At 40.3% G+C, this 25,629-nt stretch overlaps 1 protein-coding gene across 1 annotated transcript in view; it reads right to left on the reverse strand.

Annotated features, from left to right (window-relative positions):
* Window positions 1–25,629, reverse strand: part of DGKH (diacylglycerol kinase eta) — a 176,797-nt gene that overhangs the window by 107,174 nt on the left and 43,994 nt on the right. Inside the window, exon 3 of the mRNA XM_036831573.1 lies at window positions 83–193. Coding sequence (XP_036687468.1) covers window positions 83–193 — 111 coding nt within the window. The remainder of the gene's footprint in view (window positions 1–82; window positions 194–25,629) is intronic.

A 25,629-nucleotide genomic window follows, 5' to 3' on the forward strand; every position in this document is an offset into this window, starting at 1 on the left:
AGACAAAAACAGTTTATAGAACCAAAATTTCAATTCCATCTACAGCCTTCGAGTGCTTGCAACTAGTATTCTCTCAAATTACCTTTGAGTCCTTTGCATAATAAAGTGTACGACCTCGAAGTTTGAAGTATCGCTTTTTCCATCTTTGGAAAGAACTTGTTTGCTTCAACAGTTGTCCCTCTTTAATACTGGTCTAGGGAGAAGCAGAAACACAACAACATGATTAAAATGAAATTCAAAACCAAATAAATTTCAAAATTAATGACACACTATCATTAACATTTTGAATATTATTTCTCATGCTTTGCAAATTACATGAGAGAATATTTTATTCTCCCCATTCAACAAGGGAACACATGTGCAAAGCCCCAAAGAGCAAAGGTGAATTCAACATGGTGACTCAAAGCAGTCATAAATACTATGGAAGACACATGCACAAAACTAATACTTTTCAATAGAGTGTGATGAGTACATGTACATATATAAGTACATATATACTTGTATATAGTAAAATGGTGGAAGGGTGGAGGTGCAGTATAATGTAATGGTTAAGAAGGCATGGGCTCTGGAGCCAGAAACCTTGTGATCAACTCCTGGTGCCACCACTTAGTAGCTGGATGATCTTAGGCAAGTCAATAAACTTCATGGCTTTATTTATTCATCTATAAAATGGGGATGACAACAGGACATACCTTATAGGGTTGTTGTTGTGAGGAATAAATTTTAAAAACACGTAAAGGTATTTACTGCATGGCACATAGTAAGTGCTCATTAAATGTCAGTTATCATCAGCTATGTGTTAGTGTAACAAACACATACTCAAAGCATGGTGCATGGCGGCCCAAAGAAGGAAGTTCTGCCTCAGAGGAAGTCAGTGATGTTGTCCTCCCAGAGGAGAGCCTTAGGTGGGTCTTGAAGGAGTTTATCAGAATGATGAGTGGGAGAAGGGTATTTTACGTGTGTGCAGAAGTAGAAAGGTATAAAACAGCACAGATATTTGGGGAATCTTCAGAGTTTCTGGTTATAAACACAGGGTAGAGTTTGCAACGGGGAGCAGCAAGAGATGTGGCTGGAAGAGGTGGGCAGGGGCTCTGGGATTCTGGGCTAGACCCTGTGCTAAGTGCTTTATGTATACAAGTTCATTTTATTGCCACCAACAACATCCTTGGAACCCCTCTGACTTCATCTAGTATCTCTCCTTCACTTGGTCACCTCCATTCACAATGATGCTTTGCTTTTAAGTGGGCGTGCATGCACATCCCTTAGAACTGGACACTACCTATTCTCTCCTCCTGAACTGCTCTTCCCTCAAATATCCATCTGATCAACTCCTTCACCTCCTTCAAGTCTCTCACCTTCTTGATGAGACCCACCTCACTGACCTCCTATTGCACATGCTCTCCATATTTTCCCCTATCCTGATCTTATTTACTTCCCCACACAAAGTACTTTCCATCTTCTAATGTATAATGTAATTTACTTATTAATTATATTATTGTGCTACCCCTATAAGAATATAAGTTCCCTGAGTTTATTATATCTAATAAAGTTAAACTTCATGTTTCATTTTAACTGGAAGGAATAAAAAAAGGAAGAAGGAAGGACACTTTATTTATAGCAAACTAAACTTACAGCCTTCCTATGAGACTGTCCTTAGGAAATATGTCACGGGATTGACTCAAATAGATCCCCTTGGGATGGGGGTCCAAGATGGATCACATCTATCCTGAATTCACAGAAGAGCAGTAATGCTACAGTGAATCTCCAGGGCAAAAACAGCTTACAGAACCAACATTTTATATCCATCCCACTGGAATGCACACTGATGTGTCTCAAATACCTAGAACATTATCTGGCACATATGATATGGAGATCCATATGAATGAATAGAAGATGCTGAGATTAAACCCATGTTTGTTTGAACTCCAGAGTTTATTTCCAACTTTTACACTATACTGTCTTTTATTATCAAGAAGACATAAAATATTGAGAAAAGTTTGTTGTCTCTAATACGGTAGTTAGGTCATACTAATGTTTACTTTCAATTTCATTAAAAGATTCCCTCTAGAGCCTGCTCTCAGATGGTCCTCCAGGAATTGTGAGAGCATTAAAATTTAATGATAACAAAATACTGTTGAAACTTCAGTACCAAAGAGCCCGACTTAGAATCAGACAGACAGACTTCAAGCCAGGCTCCACTACACGCTAACAGTACAAATCTGCGTAAGTTACTTCAGCTCTCTGTGCCCAGTTTCCTCCCCTAAAATATGGGAATAATAATGCCAACTTCACAAGCTTGTTGCATCTAATTTAATTATCAGATAATGCCTGGAGAGCACTTAGCACACTATCTGGGTTACAGAAAATATTTAATAAATGGCAGAAAGTGTTATTATGATATTGTTATGCTATTAAGTTCACGGAGTATTTGCCAGGCACCAAATTATAAGAGCTTCTTGGAAGAAGTGAATAAGTGTTTGCAGGCCTCCGTGAGAGCAAATAACAGCTGGGGCAGAAGGAGAGTGTCAAGAGATGAGGTTAAGGGAGACAACAGCCAGGAGATGTTGGCCACAAAGGGGAGCTTGCTTTTTATTCTAAGTGCAAAAAGCTAGTGAACTGTCTGAAGCCAGACAGTGAGAATGGGGAAATGGGTGAGAAAGAGTGGGGGACCAATTAGGAGGCTGCTGCAGGAGTCCCAGGGAGAGACCAGGGAGGATGGAACTAAGGTTGTAGCATCACTGAGACCGACAGAAGTAGAGGAATTTGAGACGTTATTTTGGAGGCAGCATCTACCGGCCTCTCTGATAGACATGAAGGGCAAGAGAGAGAAAAGAACCAAGGGAAAGTGTAAGCATTTGCCTTGGGCAACTAGATGCAAAAGATTGAGAGAGAAAAGGGTATTAATAAGGAAGAGTTAAGTGGCGAGCTGCCCTGCTGCAGCATCTAAAGTTACCCAGGGTAGAAAGTCTATATTCTTAAACTTGATCACAAAGTCTTGAAATGCTATAAAAATATAACTCATCCAGAGAACAAATCTTTTGGCAATTCAAATTATAAAAGTGGGTGTTTTAAGATTTTTGTAAAGTTCTGTTGAAGGCAACGAGGAAGAAAAGTTAGTGTTTAGTCTATTTATGTTCTATCAGGCTGTTTCTAAAAAGCATAAATAATCTAATATTTCTTCTCCACATGGTTACTAGAGTAATTTTCTAAAATGAAAACCTGATTACATTATGCCACTGCTTAAATCCTTCCTTAGTTCTCGCTATCTTTTTTTTTTTTAATCGATGTATAGTTGATTTACAATGCTGTGTTAGTTTCAGGTATACAGCAAAGTGATTCAGTTATACACACACACACACACACACACACACACATATATTCTTTTTCAGGTTCTCTTCCTTTAAAGGTTATTACAAAATATTGAGTATACTTCCCTGTGCTTGTCTGTTTTGTACGTAGAAGTATGTATATTTTAATTCCACACTCCTAATTTATCCTATCCTCCTCTTTCCTCTTTGGTAACCATAAGTTTGCTTTCTAGGTCTGTGGTTCCTTTTCTGTCTTGTAAATGAATTCATTTGTATCTTTTTTTTTTTTTTGCCTGCAGCATAAAGTCCAAACTTCTATATGTATCAGAGACGACCCCTGCACGATGCTGTCCAGCCTCCTCGCTTGCCCCTCCGGCCAGAGGCTCCTCTCTCTGCCCTAAATGCCCCCTCCTCAATCGCCTGTCTTGAAAGCACCCAATCATTTCAATTCTGATCTAGTGCCACCGCCTCTGGAAGACTTCCCCACCCCCTAGGAAGAAGTGAACACTCCCACCTTTGTCCCTCGAATGTGTCCTTCTCCTGCCTCTATAACAGCACCTATGACAACTGAATGGCATGTTTGTGTTCCCACCAGGCTGTGACCTTCATAGAGCGAAGACCATGTCCTACGTATTTTAATAACATCACCAATTAACACATTAGCTGACACTTTAAGGCCCCCATAAATGTTAAACCAAACAACTTTTAAAGTGTAAAATGGTATATAACTTTGTCTTTTAAAACGAAGATAGTATTAGGAAGGAAAACAGGAAAGAATGGCTATAAATGATTTTATGGTTTCCAGCATTCAGCAGGTCTGCTTCTTTTCACTGCATATAAAAAACAGCAAATACAATGCAAAACAGTATATATGGACCCCAAGGTGCACTCCCTGGGTGAGGGTTTGGGGAGACATAGTCAGAGGAACAGGAAAATGTCGATTTATCCTGATTTTATGGCTATTGATAATTTAAAGATGCTCCTTACATAGTCACTTTCAAGGCAAATAATTTATGTGTTTTACTATATAACTTTATGTTCTTTAAATCTTGCACAAGCGTGGATTTATTTGCAGTGCGTGAGGCTGAGGAGAATACATGCATTTACAAACTTCTCTATGTTATAATATACAAACAGTCAATTTTAAATTCTTGAAGAAAGAAAAGAAAGAAAAAAACAAAAACATCTGAAGCTAGCTTGCTTTCCTCTAGAGATGTGATTAAAAAGACTTAACTAGGAGGCAGTTTTTCACATGAAAGTTAATCCTTAAAATAAACGTCTGTTTAGATATGGCAAGTTAAACAAACACTTCTCATAAAAGAAGGAGCACAACAAAAATGATTAATTTGTAACAGCTCCTGCAAATATAATCATATAGGCAAAGCGTGGTTCAGAGAAAAATACTGTAGTTTGAACATCTCAAAATAATGAGTAAACTAAAGGAAGAAACAAGGAATCTTTCTTTAAAATCGAAATATTTATTATATTCAATATTAATGTTCCACTAGAATAACAAATTGAATTTAGTAACAGACATAAGAATTAGCTATGATCAGTTATTATGAATAATCTATGAAAAATAAGCATTAGATTTTAATTTTATTTTGTTCACAATTTCCAGGATAAGGGATAAGCTCTCCCTTCCCTCAAAATAAGGCTTAGAAACATTTGCATTTAATGGCCATTTCATCATATAATCTGGCAGATATTAGTTTAGTACAATCTGACCTTTATGAAAAATCAGTGAAGTCATATAGCCCCTAACCGTAATCCAATAACCCAGTTTCCAAATATTAAAAACAAAAAGTTAAATGAATTTGGCTTTGAAAAAAAAATTGTTTCAATAAAATAAGCTTTAAAAGTTTTAAGATCTCTTTTCTATCTGGCTTTCTGAGACTGTTTGCAGTCCAATGTCTTAAAGCTGTGCAATTTGCTCATTTCGCGCCCCTTGCTAAAAGCAAACAAAAGTAATTTCTCTGTTAAATTATACACACATGAGTGCTCTAGGATCTCACCTAACATTTCAGAAACACCTCTGTGTCACAAGTTGAAGTTGCTTTGATGGCATACTACTTCAATGTCCTGAGGAAAGTGCAACTTTACAAACAGCCATTCAATGAGCCTTTTTGTAAAGCTAAAAATCTTTGAAAACATCAGTTACTGCCTGATTTATCTGATAAACATACATTTTCATATGTTGGCTTTTGGGGGGACATCAAATAGGTGTGGTGAAGAGCGCTGATGTGGAGAACTGGAAATGTCAGTGATGACTCATCTTTTACAGATGCCTTCAAAAATTCCAGGAGAATCTCGAGCTTCTCCTAGTCTTGCCCCAGCACGACCCCTTAATTTCTCTTCTAGGGAATGGGAATGGAATTTGTTGTGATGGGAGATGTGGGTTGTTATGGATTAAATGTTTGGGGGCAATCTTAACCCCCAATTTGATGGTACTAGGCGGTAGGGCCTTTGGGAGGAGATTGTGTCAGGAGGGTGGGGCCCACATGAATGGAATTAATGCCCTTATATGTGAGACCCCAGAGCACTCTCCTGCCCCTTCCACCATGTGAGAACACAGCTAGAAGATGGCTATCTCTACCAGTACATTGATCTTAGACTTCCCAGACTCCAGAACTGTGAGAAATAAATATTTATTGTTTAAGCCAACCAGTCTTTGGCATTTTTGTTACAGCAGCCTGAACAGACTAAGACATGGGTCAAGAGAATTTTCACCACTCTATACTTTGTATGTAATCACTTCTTTCCTATCTCTTTTAATTCTCTATCTACTCCACCCTCCCAAACAGAGAATTAGTCTTTGTCTTATACCTTTCTTTGCCGTATCCATTTTGTTATATAAGGTCTAGGAAAGCTGTCCATGTACAGGGTACCTGTACAGAACCTATAACATCATGAGTCTAGACTTCCTTGAATGGTAAGCATCTTTAGTTTTACAGACTTTAATTTCTAAAGTGGAAATATCCTTATATGCTGTGTATCTTTATGTGCTGTTGTGACATGTGAAACAATGGATATGAAAGGATACATAATTTTTTAAAAAGCTGGTATGACCAGATACCATCATCATTAACATTAGTCCCCGTGATAAGCATTATTTATTACAGAACAGATCTTATCTTTCAGCCCATCCCTTTCCACTCCTCCTGCCTTTGCCTTAGTTCAAGCTCCTCTCACTCCCTTGAACTCAACAGTACCCTACATGTTCTCCATGCGATCAGTTTTTCCCACCACTAGTCCATTGTTCCCACCATGGACAGAATTATCCATAAGAAATATTTTTGATCCCGCCAAACTCTGGTTTAATATGTTCAGTGCTTTCCTATCACCCACAGTGTAATCCCAGACTTGTGAGCTGGGCACACACTCTTCCTTCCATAAATGACCCACTTTCTGTAACAGCTTCATCTTCAGCATTCCTCCTAAATTCCTCTAACAGGAGAGGAAAAGAGAAGTACCTGTGAATCCCCAAATCCTCCATGCTTTCCTACGTCCAAGCTTTTACACGAGCTCTTCCTTCTGCTCATAATAGTTTCCTCTGCTTCTTCTTAGAAATCTCCCACCCCATCCTATCATCCTCCAAGGCTCAGGTGGCCATCATATCCTGGGTGCATCCACAGCACTACGCCCACACATAACTTATAGTGTTAATCATGTAGAATAGGAATTTTTAAAAATTCATGTCTCTCTCTCTCCTGTATCTTATTTATTTTTCCACCCTACACATATAACCATGGACTTGATACTAAGAAAATAATGACGATATGTTAATACATTTATTCAATAATTAGGAAACAAAAAGTAAGAAATTAAGAGGATTAAAACATTTTTTTCTGATAAGAACTTGAGGAATTAAGTGGAGAAAAATATTTCAATTTTTCTCTCTTCAGCAAGTCAATATACTGTCAGAAAGCACAAAGGAAATAGACCTGACTTCCCAAAAAAGCCCTGGATTGAGCTCCATTTCTGGCTCCATTTACTAGATTTGTGGCTGCAAATGAGCAATAACATTTATGAGCCTAAGTTTCCCTACCTGTAAGGTGAAGATCACTGTCACCTGCCTTGTATTCTTCAGAGTTGTTAGGACAAAACAAAATGAAGTGTAAATATCTTTCATAAACTCCCAAATGCTGTATAAAGTGTCATTAATAAGCAAGGTACTATTTTAACAGGTCATACTTTTGGGAAAAGGTGTTTTTAGTGGGACTGACACAGTTCAATAAAGAGATACCATTTCTGAACAAGAGCCCAATGCTTATATTTAGAGAAATTATCCCACAAAGATCAGCTTTAATTACATAAAGTATACAGTTCCAAAATGTATAGTTTTCTAAACATTTACAGAAGAAAAATCAATCATGAAATGGTATTTAATAATGGAGCAGAGTTTAAAACTGCTATATAGTGTTAGTATTTTACTTTTTAGAACATCAGTCTTATTTACCAGTAAGAATTAGAAAATGATGACAACTGCTATCGGACAACTCCACTTGGATGCCACTGGCTCTTCAAAATTCAATTAGCCTCAAACTGACCTCCCTGTTAGATTAGAGTAGGGCCAGGCCCACCTTATTCACCGCTGTAGCCCCAGCACTTACCATAGTTCCTAGCACAGAGAATAGCTCTTAACTGCACAAAAGAATAAATGAAGTGAAGACTGATATTCAAATAAAGCAGTTGAATGTCATTTAGAGGAAACTTGAACTGTACACTATCTTAAGAGCTTTTAAGGGAGAGCCTGGGCAGGAAATTGACAGCATTCTGAGAACTGCACCCAGAGGTGCTTATTTTGTGGCCATCTCTTTCTCATTTGCAAATGTCCCTGCAGCAAATTTAAGCGATTAGTTGTTGACTATTCTCTTGGGTTTTTCTTTTTTTCCCAAATCGAAAGCCATTCTACTTTTATTCACTACCATTCCATCATTGCTAAGGGAGGCCATCTATCACATCAGCATTAATATTGTATTTGGGTGGTATCCAGACTTATATCTATAAAATGTGTAAATCAATGATTATTTGTAATAAACTTTCTATCCTTCCCTATTCTATCCAACAGTTAAACTTACATAATTTTGCTTGAAAGGTCAAAATGCAATCCACACAGATCCGAATTCTACTCTACATCTCTAAACTAAAAGTCTACCTTCATCACCAGAATGCACTTTAATGTATGCATCTTCTATGACAATATCACTTTTTTCTTTTATTAGCTCCTCTATTTTTTGCCTGATTATAAAACAAGAACTATTTTTCTCCACGCATATGCCAGAACTTATATTGAATGACTACTGTCCATCACCTTTTTTTTTAATTAATTAATTTTATTTTTTTAATTTTTGGCTGCATTGGGTCTTCATTGCTGCGCGTGGGCTTTCTCTAGTTGCAGCGAGTGGGAGCTACTCTTCATTGACGTGCGCGGGCTTATCATTGCGGTGGCTTCTCTTGTTGCGGAGCATGGGCTCTAGGTGCGCAGGCTTCAGTAGTTGTGGCTCGCGGGCTCTAGAACACAAGCTCAGTAGTTGTGGCTCGCAGACTTAGTTGCTCGGCGGCATGTGGGATCTTCCCGGACCAGGGTTCGAACCTGTGTCCCCTGCATTGGCAGACGGATTCTTAACCACTGTGCCACCAGGGAAGTCCTGCCCATCATCTTAAGACTTTGGAACGTAAACCATTTGGTGTCATTCTGATCCAGTCTGTCAATCTCTTTTACCATCCAAGTATTAAATTGCTTCAAGCCTGTTATTTCTATCAGCCTCCAAATTTCCCTCAGTTCCTCTCGACTCCAGACCCTTTGGCTTTGTGCCTTGTATTCTTCTTTCCCCTTCTGAATTTTGTCCCACCATGAATTTCCTACTGTCTTAAAAACAAATTTAAGCCTCTTTGTTAAAATAAGTATACATACATTACATAAAGCTCTATCAAATACACCAGTTATTCTAAAATCTGGCTGATCGTCTGAATCACATGGAGAACTTTATAAACATGAACAGCCTCAGTTCATCTGGGACTTTTAAAAATTGAAGTATAGTTGATCTACAGTATTGTGTTAGTTTCAGGTGTACAGTAAAGTGATTCAGTTATATATATATATTTTTTCAGATTTTCCATTATAGGTTATTACAAGATATTGAAATAGTTCCCTGTGCTATACAGTAAATCCGCATTGCTTATCTATTTTATGTATAGTAGTTTGTACCTGTTAATCCCATACTCCTAATTTGTCCCCCCCACCTTTCCCCTTTGGTAACCATAAATTTGTTTCTTATGTCTGTGAGTCTGCTTCTGTTTTGTATACAGATTCATTTGTATTATTGTTTAGATTCCACATATAAATTATATTATACTGTATTTGTCTTTCTCTTTCTTATTTCACTTAACATAATGTCCTCTGAGTACATCCATGTTGTTGCAACTGGCAACATTTCGTTCCTTTTTATGGCTGAGTAATATTCCACTGTATATATATACCCCATCTTCTTAGGCCAATCATCTGTTGATGGACGTTTAGGTTGCTTCCATGTCTTGGCTATTGTAAATAGAGCTGCTATGAACACTGGGGTGCTTGAATCTTTCAAAATTAGAGTTTTCATCTTTTCCAGATATATACCCAGGAGTGGAATTGCTGGATCATACGGTAGTTCTATTTTTAGTTTTTTAAGGAAGCGCCATACTGTCTTCCATAGTGGCTGCACCAATTTACATATCTGGGACGTTTTGATTCAACAGGTCTGGAGTAGGGTATATGAACCTACACATATTAAAATCTCTTTTCGTGGGCTTCCCTGGTGGTGCAGTGGTTAAAAATCCACCTGCCAATGCAGGGGACACGGATTCGAACCCTGGTCCAGGAAGATCCCACATGCCGTGGAGCAACTAAGCCCGTGCGCCACAACTACTGAGCCTGCGCTCTAGAGCCTGTGAGCCACGACTACTGAAGCCCGCGTGCCACAACTACTGAAGCCACGCTCCTAGAGCCCGTGCTCCTTAACAAGAGAAGCCACCGCAGTGAGAAGCCCGTGCACCACAACGAAGAGTAGCCCCCGCTCGCCACAAATAGAGAAAGCCCACGCGCAGCAACGAAGAAGACCCAATGCAGCCAAAAATAAATAAATTTTAAAAAATCTCTGTTCGTCATTATGATTATCAGTCAGGTTTAATAAACTCTCATAAACATATTTAAGTATAATAATTTATATAAAACCTTGAAAAGATATAATTTAGCACTTTAATTGATATCCAGTCTGATCATTTACTCTTATTTAGCTTTGAACATTTTACAGATTTGGTGTTAGAATCTTCCTAAAACATGGTTTTAGAAGTACTGAATCTCTATATTCAAAATGTTTCTTTCCTCTGTATATGGAACCCCATTAGTGTACCACTCCTGCCCTCTTTCCACCCCACTGGCTCTGCTCCAGCCAGTGGGGGGAGTCATTTGGGTTTAATAACTGAGCATGCTCACTCAAGCTCTTCCCTTCCTCCTCTTGAAAGCCAGCGGCCCACAAGAAACCAGGCTGTACTCAACTATCATTCAGAGAAAAAACAGCTTTGATTTGCAGAAGGAGGCTAGAATAAGACCGCTGGATGAGGGAACGAGGAGCTGGGATCTGCACTGGACACGACCATGTGGCAGGAAATGGGGGGTGGAGGCGTGTGGACAGAAAAGGGCAGCCCTAGATGCTTAATCTTCCCCTTCCCTGAATAATGTCTCCAGCCTGCACCATCACCCAAACCCATGCTGGCACCCGCCTGACCTCACTGAGAAAGTGAATACTGGCAGAGGAACTGCAGTGGCAGTGATGAGGACATGTTTCAGTCAGGAGCCAGAGGAAAATGCAGTGAGCCAGGAAGATCCCAGCTTACAGAAGAATGGAGATGGCATGTGTTTCCAGAACCAGTATTTAAGGATAATGCAGTAAGGTGATGCAGGCACTTTGTTTACATCACAAAACATTTCCCTTTTTATAAACTGCTGCTTGAAGCATTTGTCCTCAAGCAGTTTTGTGTATCAGAATATATGACCATGCTACTTTGTTTTTTTATTTTATTTTTTAAAATTTATTTTATTGAAGTATAGTTGATTTACAATGTTGTGTTCATTTCTGCTGTACAGCAGAGTGACTCAGTTATACATATATATTTTTTCATATTCTTTTCCATTATGGTTTATCACAGGATATTGAATATAGTTCCCTGTGCTATACAGTAGGACCTTGCTGTTCATCCATTCTATATGTAATAGTTTAGAATGCACTATATTTATAAATTAATGCATTCTAAAGCAAAATAATAGACATTATACCAACATATTCTAATTACCCTCTATGTCAATAAACAATCTAACGATTATGAAAGTAGTTTGTCCCCTACACTGGTTTGTAATTGTCTTGAGAAAAGCTACAGATATAATTACCTTCCTGAGACTGTGGTTATTTTGTGAAGTTTTATTTGTTCATTCCTAAAATTAAGCTTTCTCTCCATTTTTAATATGTTCCTTCTTTAGGAGTTTCTAAATGTTATTTTTTGGATTAATATTAAAGTGATAAAGATATATGATTTTATAAAGTGCTCTTATACTTTTATTCAAAGGAGAAGGAACAAAATGTCCATGTGGCATGTACATCTGATGTACACATCAGATGTACTTTTTTTCATGAAACACCCTGAACTACAACACACTACCACAGGGTGGTAGTGGTGTTATGCCCGATGCCCAGCTTTTTCTTTCAGAGCCAGGAACATAGATGGACCTCTTGTCAGTTAGACCGATCCTTGCCTAGATCCCATGAGTGGCACATAATAACTCTGTTGTAAAGGGGTAAACAAATCTATCCTTCTAATCCTGAATTCACTTCTTCCTTTATTAAAGGAAGGATTCACTCACTTCCAAGAATAATCCCTTTGCCTACACATGACATTTTGATGTAACTACTTTCCCACTCGGCCACAATGACACAACTATTTTGATGCAGGGGCATTTTGATGTGGCTAAAATAAACCACTAAACATTACTTTTTTTTTTAACTAGTAAGTAATGTGCATAACAAACGACCTCACGCCATGCCTAAGTGTCACAATACTGCTGCCGTGTGTTCCCAGTTCGGACGGCAGTGCAGCCGAGGGGTCAGTGGTCAAAGGGTCCAGACAGTCAGGGATGGGACGGAAAATGGGGTAATGCTCAGGATCTGGCTACATCTCACCAGGAATCCTATCTTTACCACACATGTTTATCTCAGAAAGGGCTGTTAACCAATCTGTGTAAAATATCTGTTTATTTTCTGGAATTTCAACTGTAATCTTCAATAATCTGCTCTTCAAGTTCACTGGTTCTTCCCCAGAGATTATCTGGGTCCCAACTGCATAAGAAAATCTCAGTTACATTTCTGCCATTTCTCTGAATTCATTGATAGATGGGTAGGTAAGTAGATGGGTAGGTCAGTAGACAGGTAGGAAGGAAGGAAGGAAGGAAGGGAAAAAGGGAGGGAGGGATGGAGGAAGGAAGAAAGAAAGAAAAAAAGAAAGGAAGGAAGAAAAAAAGAAGGAAAGAAAGAAAGAGAGGGAACAAGTGAGGGAGGCAGGGAGGGATTATTTTTAAAATCATGAACTCCACTCTAATGATGGTTTCAATTGGCAGGACTGATACCCCTAAAAGGATAACTCGGTTCTAGTAGATTTTTTAAGACCATCTTAATTGTTCCCCAAAATGAATAAAATCAAATGTGACTGTCCTCTGTGATCAGAACAGGGCAGAGTAAAGGTGAGAGACGAAGGCTGGGCAAATCACTAAGTAAAACGATAACACACACACAAATACCAACACGGGTTCCATACTTCGGTCATGACAGTGTGTTCCTTTATCAGGATCCATTTCCTGTCCTCCATTTATTCCTCCTCTGAGATCTTCCCTGCCCTACTCTATCCCCTGCCAGAAAAACTTAACTCCTCCCTTCCTTGTGCTACTTTTGTGCATTGTTCTTACTTCTCTCTTTGCCTTGTAGTGTACTCATCTGTTTGTGTGATGCACAGGGGTGCAGAGCTGTACAGTCTGGGTGCAAATCTCGGCTCCACAGCTGACCAGTTGGTAAAGACCTGGAGCAAATTACTTAACCTTTCTGTGCCTGAGTTTCTTGTCCTTTGAATTGTGGATAATAACAATGATAACTAACTTGTAGGGGTGTGGTAAGGACTAAATGAGCCAATGTATTCATGTAAAGTATTTACAACACTTCCTGGCACATAGGGCTCAGCAGATATCAGTTGTTCTTCTGTTATTCTCGCTCCTGCCCCTTATGAGGCAGTAACTCCCCAAAGGCAGGACCGCATTTACTCCATCTTTGTATCCCTGGTACCCAGCACCATGCCCATCACCTCAATGGTACTTATAATTTGTTTGTTAAACGGAACTGAACTCTTTCCTCTGCCTTCCATCTCTGATTGTTCCCTCCCCACCCGTTCTTTCCCCCAGCATGTCTGCTCTTAAAGAGTATAAACTTGTTTCACCTCTTCATTATGTCCCAGGTTCCAATCTATGCTTGCCTCTCCTTTAAACTTCCTTTAAAGTTCTTTTTTTTTTTTTCAAATGTAGAGTATTCTTATTGTCTCTTTCATTTTCTTCAAGCTTACTGCCTAGCTTTCACTGCTTCTTCAAGAAAACTGCCCCTTGGCTATTTCCAAATATATCCTACCTGCCAAATCTCTCTGGGTGAACTCATCCTCCCATTATGTCCTCTAAATAGATACAGATCTCCTAAAACAAATTTCTCCATTTATTCTCAGTAGTTTTTTAACTCCAGCTCCATGGAGATGCTATCACCAGCTGAAACGCAACAAGTAGATTTTATTTCATGTAATATATGTTCTTGCATAATTTTAAAAAACACATTTGTCTGGTCCAGGAAACCTAGATGCTAATTCTGAAACTTCTGGGAAATAACTACACAACACTGGGTAAAAGTCACCCAATCTGGAATTCAAAACGAACTCAGCACCTTCCCACGGCAGCTCTGCTCCTCTTCCTGTGACCCCATCTGTCAGCAGCCGCAGCAGCATTTTTCTAAGCACATAATCCCCAAACTTCTGAACTATCTTTAATTCTCTCTTGCCCCTACATTCCTTAGTTTGCCATCAAAATGATTTTGAAACACGGTCTTCCTGTCTGTTCCTGCTGCCTGTGCCCCAATTCTGGTAACTCCGTTATTTCTCACCTAGACACCTCCTATGGAGAAATGAAGAACAGCACTGCAGGAAGAATCTCCTGCTGGAGACAAGAGCTGGACCGGCAGCCAGCCTGCCACCAGTACTCATCCTTCATTTGGAAGTGACAGCTTCCCCTTAAAGTCTGGCCCGAGTGTGGAAAACAGCTCCACTCTTAATAGCCCATAATAAAATGGGGGCAAGACAGAACACTCAAACGAGTCTTTACCAAAGACTGGCGATAACAAAAGGACGAAACACAGAGAAGATCTTGCCAGACAATATGAACAAAATACCTCTTGTCCTCCAGGCTTGTGAGCCCAAAGAGGGGCCCAGGACCTCTGTGTCTTGGCTCTCCCAGCAGGTGCACACCAGATGTTCCCCGACCGCCAAGGAGCACAAGCTCAAGAGGCACCGCATTCAAGGTCTCCAAACAAAACCCACGATGAGGAACCTTCCTCGCAGTTGTTCTTCACTCACAGGGATGCTGGCTTACTGCGCAGGCCTCAACTGAACAGCACAATCCAACAAACGTTCCCTATTGTTCATAAAAGGAAATCTAGTCCCCGCTAATTAATTCTCTATACTCCTTTCCTCCAGAATTGTTTCCTTAAGATACAGCTCTCATCCTGTCACTTCCCTGTTCAAAATCGTGGTTGGTTGTTCATAAACCACAGAGTAAAACAAAAACCCTGCGTCTGAGGCCCTTGACTGTCTACATCTTTACTTGGTTTCGTAGCCCCCTCTCTACGTGCAGCGTCCAGCCTCACTGGTCCTGTAGCTTATGCTCCCGGCTTACTGGTCTACCTGCTATTTGCTGAACAAAACATGGACCCTCCTATCTTGGGACCCACATTTACATCTTTCCAGAGGCCCGAATGCTTTTCCCCAGGATCTTTCCTCCTCACTGACTCACCTCCAACTGTTGGGCTTAAACACCCTCCTTTCCAAATGCACCACCTATATAGAGCTCACTCATTTGCAGTTCCATATGCTCAGTCCTCATGGAGCCCTATTTGTAAAAGGTAATGGATTCGCAGAGGAGAGCAATGTGCTAAGATTATGTTTACTCTAAAAAGCTTATCTCTCATTTTCAATATTATCAGTGGTACGTGAATTCTGAAAAATATATTAATTACAGTATGAGAAAAAAATAAATCATAAAACAGATCAAGTTACCCACTCGGTCTGTAGACGATAGTCTAACCCTATCTCCCTCACCCCCAAAAGTCATTCTAGGCTCCAAATTATTTTATTTCTTCCTCATCCTACTCAAACTCCAATCCACTTGAGAAAAGCTGTGTTGAGAAAAGTGAATGTTTTGTTTTTGGCCTGGAGTGGAACATTTCCTTTCCCTCTCTTCAATTCACATATCCCTACATCTTGATGCCTATGTTAGGCCGTGTCATATACGTGTTACCTTTATTGTACACAATTCTCTGTGTACACATAGAATTTGTCTGCTGAGGTTAAACAGAGCCAGGGAAGGTTCTAAGGCTTGCTGTACTTTTCCCCTGGAAGGTGAGGCAACCAAAGACTACTTCGCTCCGATGCCTAATTCAAATTCCATAAGTTCAGAGGTGAAAATCAGGTCCTATGATTCACACATGAAATATATCATATTTTACATATCTTTTCATTCTTTTAACACATATTGAATGCCTACTACATGTCAAGAACTATTCTAAGCCTTGGAGATAGAGCAGTAAACAAAACAGATAAAAATGCCTGCCTTGGGCTTCCCTGGTGGCGCAGTGGTTAAGAATCCGCCTGCCAATGCGGGGGACATGGGTTCGAGCCCTGGTCTGGGAAGGTCCCACATGCCACGGAGCAGCCTGGCCCGTGAGCCACAATTACTGAGCCTGCGCGTCTGGAGCCTGTGCCCCGCAACAAGAGAGGCCGCGATAGTGAGAGGCCCGTGCACCGCAATGAAGAGTGGCCCCCGCTAGCCGCAACTAGAGAAAGCCCTCGCACAGAAACGAAGACCCAACACAGCCATAAATAAAAAAATAAATAAATAAAATTTAAAAGAGATAAGCAAAACATTCTCTCTATAAATTAAAAAAAAAAAAAAATGCCTGCCTTCCTGGAGCTAATAGTATATTGGAGATCATACTTAAGGTTCTAGAAAGGGTTTTCACAACATCTAATTTCATTTTAACCAGAAATGAAAGGTGTGTATAATCTACTCATTTACTTATAAACCTCACTAAACCAGTTTGTAAGTATGAACCCAAAAGTCTGAAAATAGCATGTAAAAGAATACATATAAAAGTTTAGGACAACATCCTATGACCACTCAAAGAATAATTTCCTACATGAGAAAGTAAGTTATCACCTCAGAGTAGCAGAACCTAAGTCCAAATGGGCTACAGGAAGAAAATTTACCACTCACTTCCAAAAAGATGCCTGTTTTCTTTTATCAAATGTATAACCTGAGGTTATAAAAGTTTAAAAACTACACACACATACAAACACAAACACAACTATACACATTGTTTTAGAAGGCCAAGGTTCATGTATATTTTTTTATAAAAATCACCTTTAGAAAAATTTTTTTCATAATGACTCTACTAATACTGTTTTACTACTACTATCAGTTTTTCCTATGGTGGAAAGATGGCAAGTAACTAAAGTCAGAAACGTTATGATGGGGGACTATAGGCCTTAGGCATTATATAAAAATTTGTTAATAAGTAAGCAGTCTCTGGATAGAAAGATTCTATGTAGATCAGAGAGAAACCTTTTCATGAGAGAAACAGCTAGTGGTCTACCATAGTCCATTCTTCCCTTCCCCGGTACTTGGCCTTCTAGCTACAAACTCCATTTCCTGGCCTCCCTTATATGCAGCCATGTGACTAAGTTTAGGCCAATGGGAATTGAGTAGAAGAGATGGGGGCAACTCAAGTGTCATCCCCTTAGAGACACTTGGCCTAGATTTGGACTATGTTTTCCCCACTTTCTGCTGGCCAGCAATGGTGATGACTTGGGCAACCTTGAAATGTGCCCACTGATGCTGCATTTCCCAGGTGCTGAATGTCTGTGTCCCCCTGAAGTTCATATGTTGAAGCCAAACCCCAATGTGATGGTATTAGGAAGTGAGGCCTTTGGGATGTCAATAGGTCTCTACCCTCATGAATGGGATAAGTGCTCTTATAAGAGAGACCCCAGAGAGCTCCCTTGCCCCTTCTGTCATGTGAGGACACAGCTAGAAGATGGCCATCTATGAACTGGGAGGCAGGCTCCCACCAGACACTGAATCTGCTGGCACCTTGACCTTGGACTTCCTACCTCCAGAACTGTGAGAATAAATGTTTTTTGTTTATAAGCCACCCAGCCTACGGTATTTTGTTATAGCACCCTGAACAGAGTACAGCACAAGCTTTTCACAGTTGGATGAACCCTGTGGCTGAGCTCTTGCACATGGGATTTGAGCAGAGGTAATGGGTGCCCTCTGGCCTAGGCCTTGACACATGGGCCTCCCTCCTCCAAGTTTTCTTCCTCCGCTTTCTCGTTGGAACCTGGAACATAAGGGACCCCCCCAGGTAAGGACAATCCCTTGGGGAGATGGCAAGGAAACAACACGGAAGGAACCAGGGTCCCTGAGTGGCCTCACGTAGCAGAAATACTCACTCACCTCAGAAACTTTCCTTGCACTGTGATGTAAGAGAGAAACTTCTTTGTTCTCTGTCTCTGAATTTGGGGGGTTTCTTTGTTATTACAACTTGGCCACTCTAATATTCAAGCTATGTTACAGCCATCCCACCAGCTCTGGACCACATGCCTCTGAATGGTTACTGGTGAGAGAGACATACATTTTTATATTATTTCACCCACTATATTTTGGGGTTTTTGTGACAGCAAGTTAGTCAACATATACTACGTTCCTACCATCTAATCTGTAATAAGTCAGTATATATAATTCTAGGAATAGGTACAAGACTCTACCCAGCATCCAATATCTTTTTCTCCTTCCTCACAGAACCCTGATTAGATACCCACTCTTTCTCTGCAAGTCATATGCTTAGGGGATGCTGAATCTATTCCTAGCTCCAGCAAGTACGTATTAATTAGTTTAATAAGTTGCTAGGAGGATTCCTTTCCCCGTGCCATCTGTAATTAGTTCAGAAGTGGGATGAGACCTAATTCCAGCCAATGAGATGTGAGTGGAGGTCTGGGGGTGGGGAGGGACTGCTTTTGGTATACCAGAAAAGAGAGCCTGTTTTCTGTCTGCTGTCTGGATGCGACACCTAACTGACAAAGTGTAACAAGAGTCCTCATAGAACATACATAATAAAGAAACCAATCCTAAGAATAAAATAGAAATAATATACTACCCCAGCCTAACCATGAGCTGAAAGAAACATATTTAATTACTAGCCCCCTAATAGCCTTAAAAGGCACTGGAGCCGCCACAAACAGAAAAGAACTCGGCTGTGTTAAACAGCGTCTTCCATTTGCTTTACTCTTACTTCAAAATGGCAATCCACAAAACTGTGAGGCTTGAAAATTCCAAAACTGGAAACCTCAAATAAATATATAATAGCCTCCTCCTTATCCCAGACTGCAGAGTAATCCCGGAAAGAGCAGCAAAAATCCCATGTGCTGTTGCTCCATTAATGCCTGTTGTTTCTCTTCAACGGAGCACGTTGCAGGTTATTATCCTTTCGCTTACTCCTGATTAATTCTCAACGCAATCTCTTAAAAGCTTTTCTAAACATTCTGTACTCTCATCCAACTCCAAATCAGTATAGCCATTACCCCAAATAAATAAGGCTCCCCGGAGTGCAAGCAGCAAAAACTCTGTTCTTTAGCCACTGCACCTTTAATCCAGTCAGAAGCCTATTCCTTCCCTGTCATGGATGAAATCCATTCCAAAGCTCTTCCAGTCATTCACAAAAATTAAAAGTTCTCTGGTCACCTTTAGTCACAAAAACCATTATATTTCAGTAAGTAAAATGTCCAGCCCGAACTCCAAACTTTATTCAAAGTTCAAGATTCTCCCCTCCCCAGTCCAGGCTGTTCCAGGCATGGAAAGCCTTCTTCTCTTGAATCTGTCAGCTCCTTCCTTCAATTTACTACCCACAGTGTCTGTCTCCTCAAAGGGGTCTCTTCATGGGTTCTGCAAAGATTTTCCTTCTGGAAACATCCTTGTGCAGCTCCCCCTAGTTTGGGCTCAAGCAAAGCCTCTTCAGGTGATCGCTCAGAATGCCTGCCCACCCTCCAGCCTCTGCATCTGATGGGCACACCTCTAGCCTGTACTGCAAAGGTCACGCTGTCCCTGGTAGGAGAGGCTCTTGAGTAGGGCCACTCTTAATTTAAAAGACCACCCACCAGGCCCTCTCCTGGTCCGTGGAAAACAAACCCTGCTGCCTTGTTTTTTGTTTTGTTTTGTTTGTTTGTTTTTTATTGAAGTATAGTTGACTTACAATGTTGTGTTAGTTTCAGGTGTACAGCAAAGTGATTCAGTTATACATACATATATACCTATTTTTTTATTCTTTTTCCTTACAGGTTATTGCAGAATATTGAGTACAGTTCCCTGTGCTATACAGTAGGTCCTTGTTGTTCATCTATTATATATATAGTAGTGTGTGTCTGTTAATCCCAGACTCCTAATTAATCCCTCCTCGCCCCCTCCCTTACCACTTCCCCCTTTGGTAACTGTAAGTTTGTTTTCTATGTCTGTGAGTCTATTTCTGTTTTGTATGTAAGTTCATTTGCATCATTTTTTAGATTCCACATATCAGCGATATCATACAATATTTGTGTTTCTCTTTCTGAATTACTTCACTCAGTATGATAATCTCTAGGTCCATCCATGTTGCTGCAAGTGGCATCATTTCATTCTTTTTTATGGCTGAGTAATATTCCATTGTATACGTATACCACATACCCTTTATCCATTCATCTGTTGATGGACATGCTGCCTTGTTATTAGCGAAAGCACAGCTGGCTCCAGAGCAGCTGCGCCTCTTTGCTCTGAAGCCAGGCAGGCAGGTAGAGCTTCAGCATTTGACCTCTAAACTTGTCTAGTCCAGATTCAGTGTCCACACAGATCATGTCAAGAGAGCCAAGTGGTCTCCTTCCAACACCCTCACTCAGGTGAAATGGAAGCATCCCATTTCCTCCCACCCTCTCAACCCTCTCTTGGTCTCTTCAAGCTTGACCACACCTTCAAGGTGGTGAACTAAGAGGTGCAAACCTTACTTAGGAATGTGGATATCACTGCCACCTATTGTTTGCAATCTTTTGGGGCTTCACCCAAAACTGAAACAGAGTGAAACCCATGCCAACGTCCTGTTTCTCTTGTTTATCCCAACATCCAATATGTCTACCTCTTCGTACTTACTCTTCCTCCAATGTCTAGAACAGATCCAGTCCTTCTGTTCTCACAACTTTTTTTCCACACCCCTCTTTCTACTTGGTCATTACTTGTTCCCCTATGTCTCTCCCTCTTGCCACTGTCAAATCTCTAGGACTAACTGTCTAAACTCATTTCTTCTGTTTTTTCATCAGGCATTTCCTCTGACCATCTGTAAATATATTTTTCCTCCAGAAGTCCCTGAAACACAACTCAAAAGTCACCTGTGACCTCTTAGACCAGGGCTGTCCCATAGAACATCCTGCAACGATGGAAACATTCTCTATCTGCACTGTCCCAGGAGCACTTGCCACACGTGGCTATTGAGCACCTGAAGTGTACTAGTGAGACTGAAAAACTGAGTTTTTAATTGTACTTAATTTTAATTGACTTTAATTTAAACAGCCACACATGGCTGGTGGCTATTGTGCTGGACAGCACAGTCTAGACAAATCAAGTGGCTTGTTCCCAGTTTGCAATCTACCTTAATGCTACATCATTTGGTACTGCCAACATTTCTCCAAGAACTTTTCTTTAACCATGAGTTCTAGGAGACTATTATTAAAGAGTGTGCAGAATTTAAATCAATGGCCTAAAGTAAGAGGCCAGAATGGGCTGGGGAAACAACATAAATATATGCAAAGAGTAATTAACCAGCAAGTGGTGTGTGCTTTGGGGAAGGGAGGAGACAGGAGTGAAGAGGATGAGCAGATTAGGGCACATTCTAAGGGCAGGGATTGTTGGGGGCGGGGCGGGGGCACTGGGTGGGTAAGCTAGAGATGGATCGTAAGGACCACTGACACAGCTTGGGGAAAAAATCATGGAAATAAAAATTTAGAGCAGAGAAGATACCTACAGATGAGAAAACAAAGATGTGCTTAAGGTCTTGCTTTCCCCCACAATAGGTTTTGAGTTTCAAGCATTTAATTATAAGCTTCAGCGCTTTAAGAAAATTAACTCTGGCTTACCCGGTGGCACAGTGGTTAAGAATCCGCCCGCCAATGCAGGGGACGTGTGTTCGAGCCCTGGTCTGGGAAGATCCCACATGCCGCAGAGCAGCTAAGCCCGTGCACTACAACTACTTAGCCTGGGCTCTAGAGCCTGCGAGCCACAGCTGCCGAGCCCACACGCCGCAACTACTGAAGCCCGTGTGCCTAGAGCCTGTGCTCCGCAACAAGAGAAGCCACCGCAATGAGAAGCACATGCACCGCAATGAAGAGCAGCCCCCTCTCGCCGCAAGTAGAAGAAAGCCTGCACACAGCAATGAAGACCCAATGCAGCCAAAAATTTAAAACAATAATTTAAAAAAAATTTTTTTAAAAAAAAGAAAATTAACTCTAGCAGTGAGATGCAAGAGAGATTAGAAAGGAGAAAGTCTGAAGGTGCTGAAGGCAGCTCTGATAAGCCAAGAGGAAGGCAAACTGGATTCTCCAAGGTGGTTTTCAAATAATTTTAGTCGTGGATTCTCAGTGTATATGTAAGTGAGATGTTTTATTAAAGTAAATTCATCTTTAGGTTTAAGTGGGTAAAACTGTATATTATGATATGAATAAAAATTGTATATTACAATACAAACAAAACTGTTTCAAAATCCAGGCCTTTTTCCAAACATGACTATTGCATTGGCACCAGTCAACACTTTGGTGGCATCTAATGTGTAAAACTTCATACATAATATATTTTGTTTGCCCATGCTGTTTCTCATTACTGTTTTTGAAATGTTTTCAAACATATTTAAAAAATGAAATCCAGAACAAATGCTTATTGATCCCGTGAAGCACCTCTGCAGCCTCCAGCGTTCTGGGGAATACAGTGTGAAAATCATTCAGCCACAGGTTAGGGCCCAAGATGCCCAGCTCCATCACTCTGTTTTATAGCTTTCCATCGCAATTATCACCTTCGAACATAATGCACAATCTATTTATTTATTATACTTATGCTTTTCATATGATGATATATGATTTATATTTATATATGATTTTTATATGTCTTTTTCACTGCTGCATCCAATTGTGAAACAGTTGCCTGGCACACAGTTGATGCTCAATAAATATCTGTTGAATGAATGAATTCAATATCTTCTGAGCCTTCGCCCTTGCTTACTAGTGCTGCTTCACCTGCAGTGAAAACAGCCTCAGACCCACCACCTTCTATTCCAGCAAACACTAAACTACACCCATTACATCCTCTGCTGTGTCAGGCCTTCTCCCCCAGTGGGTAAACACCAACCTTCCATGCTGCCGATGGGACCCTATGCAAAGCACTCTCCTAACACATCCCACATTTTTCCTGAAATCTTCAAGGTCCATATCTCTGTACCCATGAAGGGGTACAGGCTCCTTGATGGCCTTTCTTCAGCACCAATACTTTGCACACTCCCTGGCACATATCAGGTACTTAAATAAATATGTTGAGATCCTAGAATTGAATGGACAAACTGGAGACATATTGCAAAGGAAGAATCAGCAAGAATTGATAACATGGGATACAGAGAGTAAAGAAGAGAGAGAGGAGGACGGCAAAATTGGTACTACCATTACAGAAAGCAGAGACACTAGAGGGTGGCCCAAGCGCTGTGATGCAGGACAAGCTCTTAGTGGGGAGGTTGTGGGTTGGAATGAGCCAGGAAAGAGCTGGTGAACTGGGTACCTGTACAGTTACTCACAAACCTTCTACACTCTATCGATCAGGGTGGATGAGAAGATGAAGAGCTCAATTTTAAACATGCACTTGTGACAAAAGGCTATCCGAGCCGAGATGAAGCATCCTTTCATTATCTTGGCCCAGAAGAATCTCTCTCTACTGTGATGTTCTATAGCACTAAGTCTAATATAAAATTTAGCATTTAATCATGTTCCCTGCGAATCCGTAATTGTTCCAACGAGAAAAGTTTTTGCTAAATCCTTATGCACTTCAGTGTACTCCTGGGATGTGCCCTTAAACATGTAAAACTTACTTTTCTCAATTAACAGTAGCTCTGAAGCACAGCCTTTAGCTTAAGAATAGCTCATAGCACTAGCACATATATGCACTCAAATATTTATTTAATTATTGGATTTTTAATATAACTCATTTTAGAAACACGTACTACTTTTTATTTATTTATTTATTTACTTATTTATGTATTTATTTTTGGCTGCGTTGGGCCTTCACTGTTGGGTCTTCGTTGCTGCGCTGGGGCTTTCTCTATTTGCCGCGAGCGGGGGCTACTCTTCATTGTGGTGCACGGGCTTCTCATTGCAGTGGCTTCTCTTGTTTCGGAGCTCAGGCTCCAGGCGTGTGGGCTTCAGTACTTGTGGCACATGGGCTCAGTAGTTGTGGCTCATGGGCTCTAGAGCGCAGGCTCAGTAGTTGTGGTGCATGGACTTAGTTGCTCCACGGCATGTGGGATCTTCCCAGACTAGGGATCGAACCCGTGTCCCCTGCGTTGGCAAGCGGATTCTTAACCACTGCGCCACCAGGGAAGTCCCAGAAACACATACTACTTTTAAAAAAGTTAGGAGTAAATTATTTATACTTCTGAAGTATTCATCGCATATTTAGATCACAAAGAGAGTAGCATTACACTACGAATTTAAAGAACATGAACACATGAGGAATCATATACTTAAGAATCTTCTGATCTATTTTGGGGTTGTCATCAAAAAGAGTGGCTCTTACAATATGGTCCAACAGCCACTACACACTAGCAAACTTTTAAGTATTAATTTTTAAATTAAGACATTCATTCCTTGAGATACTGCCAGTTACAGCAACACTGGATGGACCTAGAGAAGTGAAGTAAGTCAGACAGAGAAAGAAAAATATCATATGATATCACTTACGTGTGGAATCTAAAAAATGATACAAATGAACCTATTTACAAAGCAGAAACAGACTCACATACATAGGAAACAAATTTATGGTTACCAAAGGGGAAAAGGGGTGGTGGGGAGAGATAAATTAGGAGTTTGGTATTAGCAGATCAAACTACTATATATAAAATAGATAAGCAACAAGGTCCTACTGTATAGCACAGGGAACTATATTCCATATCTTGTAATAAACTATAATGGGAAAGAACCTGAAAAAGAATATATATGTATCACTTTGCTGTACACCAAAAACTAAGGCAACATTGTAAATAAACTATACTTTAATAAAAAGAAAGAAAGAAAGAAAGATATTCATTCTTTTACCACCTCTATGAAGATTTAACTTCCCAAATTCCCAATTTAAAATAGCTGATTGAACACATGCTTTTAGCTCTACTCATTCTCAATACTTCAAAATCCCAGTAAAGGGATTTCTAAAAAGGCATAAAACCACGAAGATAAACAAAATGAGAGAAGACAACAACTGCAAAATTCTGTAATATGTAAAGCAGATGGATGAGTGTGGATGTACTTAGCACAATGTAAGACAGCAATGAGGAAAAAGTGAAAATCAACCCCCTTGAACAAACAATCCCCAAATGGCTTAAGAACTGACAGCACCTGATGCCTCTGGATGCCAGATAAAGGTGAAGCTAAAAGGAAGTGGGAAAAATCTATTTTAAAATCACTCAGCACCCCCTTTCATCCCTGCATCCCCCAACACCTCCACCCTCGATCTCTTCAACTTCAGCCTAGCAACTGCCCTCCCCCCAACCCTGGAATAAGACTGGAGGTTTATTCTGGAAAGGGTCACACAGAGGACGCCTAGAATTGAAGCCCAGGCATAACTGAAGGCAGGGATAGAATATTAAAAACAGGAGAATTACACAAAAGA

The sequence above is a fragment of the Balaenoptera musculus genome, chromosome 18 (assembly GCF_009873245.2).
Source record: "Balaenoptera musculus isolate JJ_BM4_2016_0621 chromosome 18, mBalMus1.pri.v3, whole genome shotgun sequence".
NCBI classification, from domain to species: Eukaryota; Metazoa; Chordata; class Mammalia; order Artiodactyla; family Balaenopteridae; genus Balaenoptera; species Balaenoptera musculus.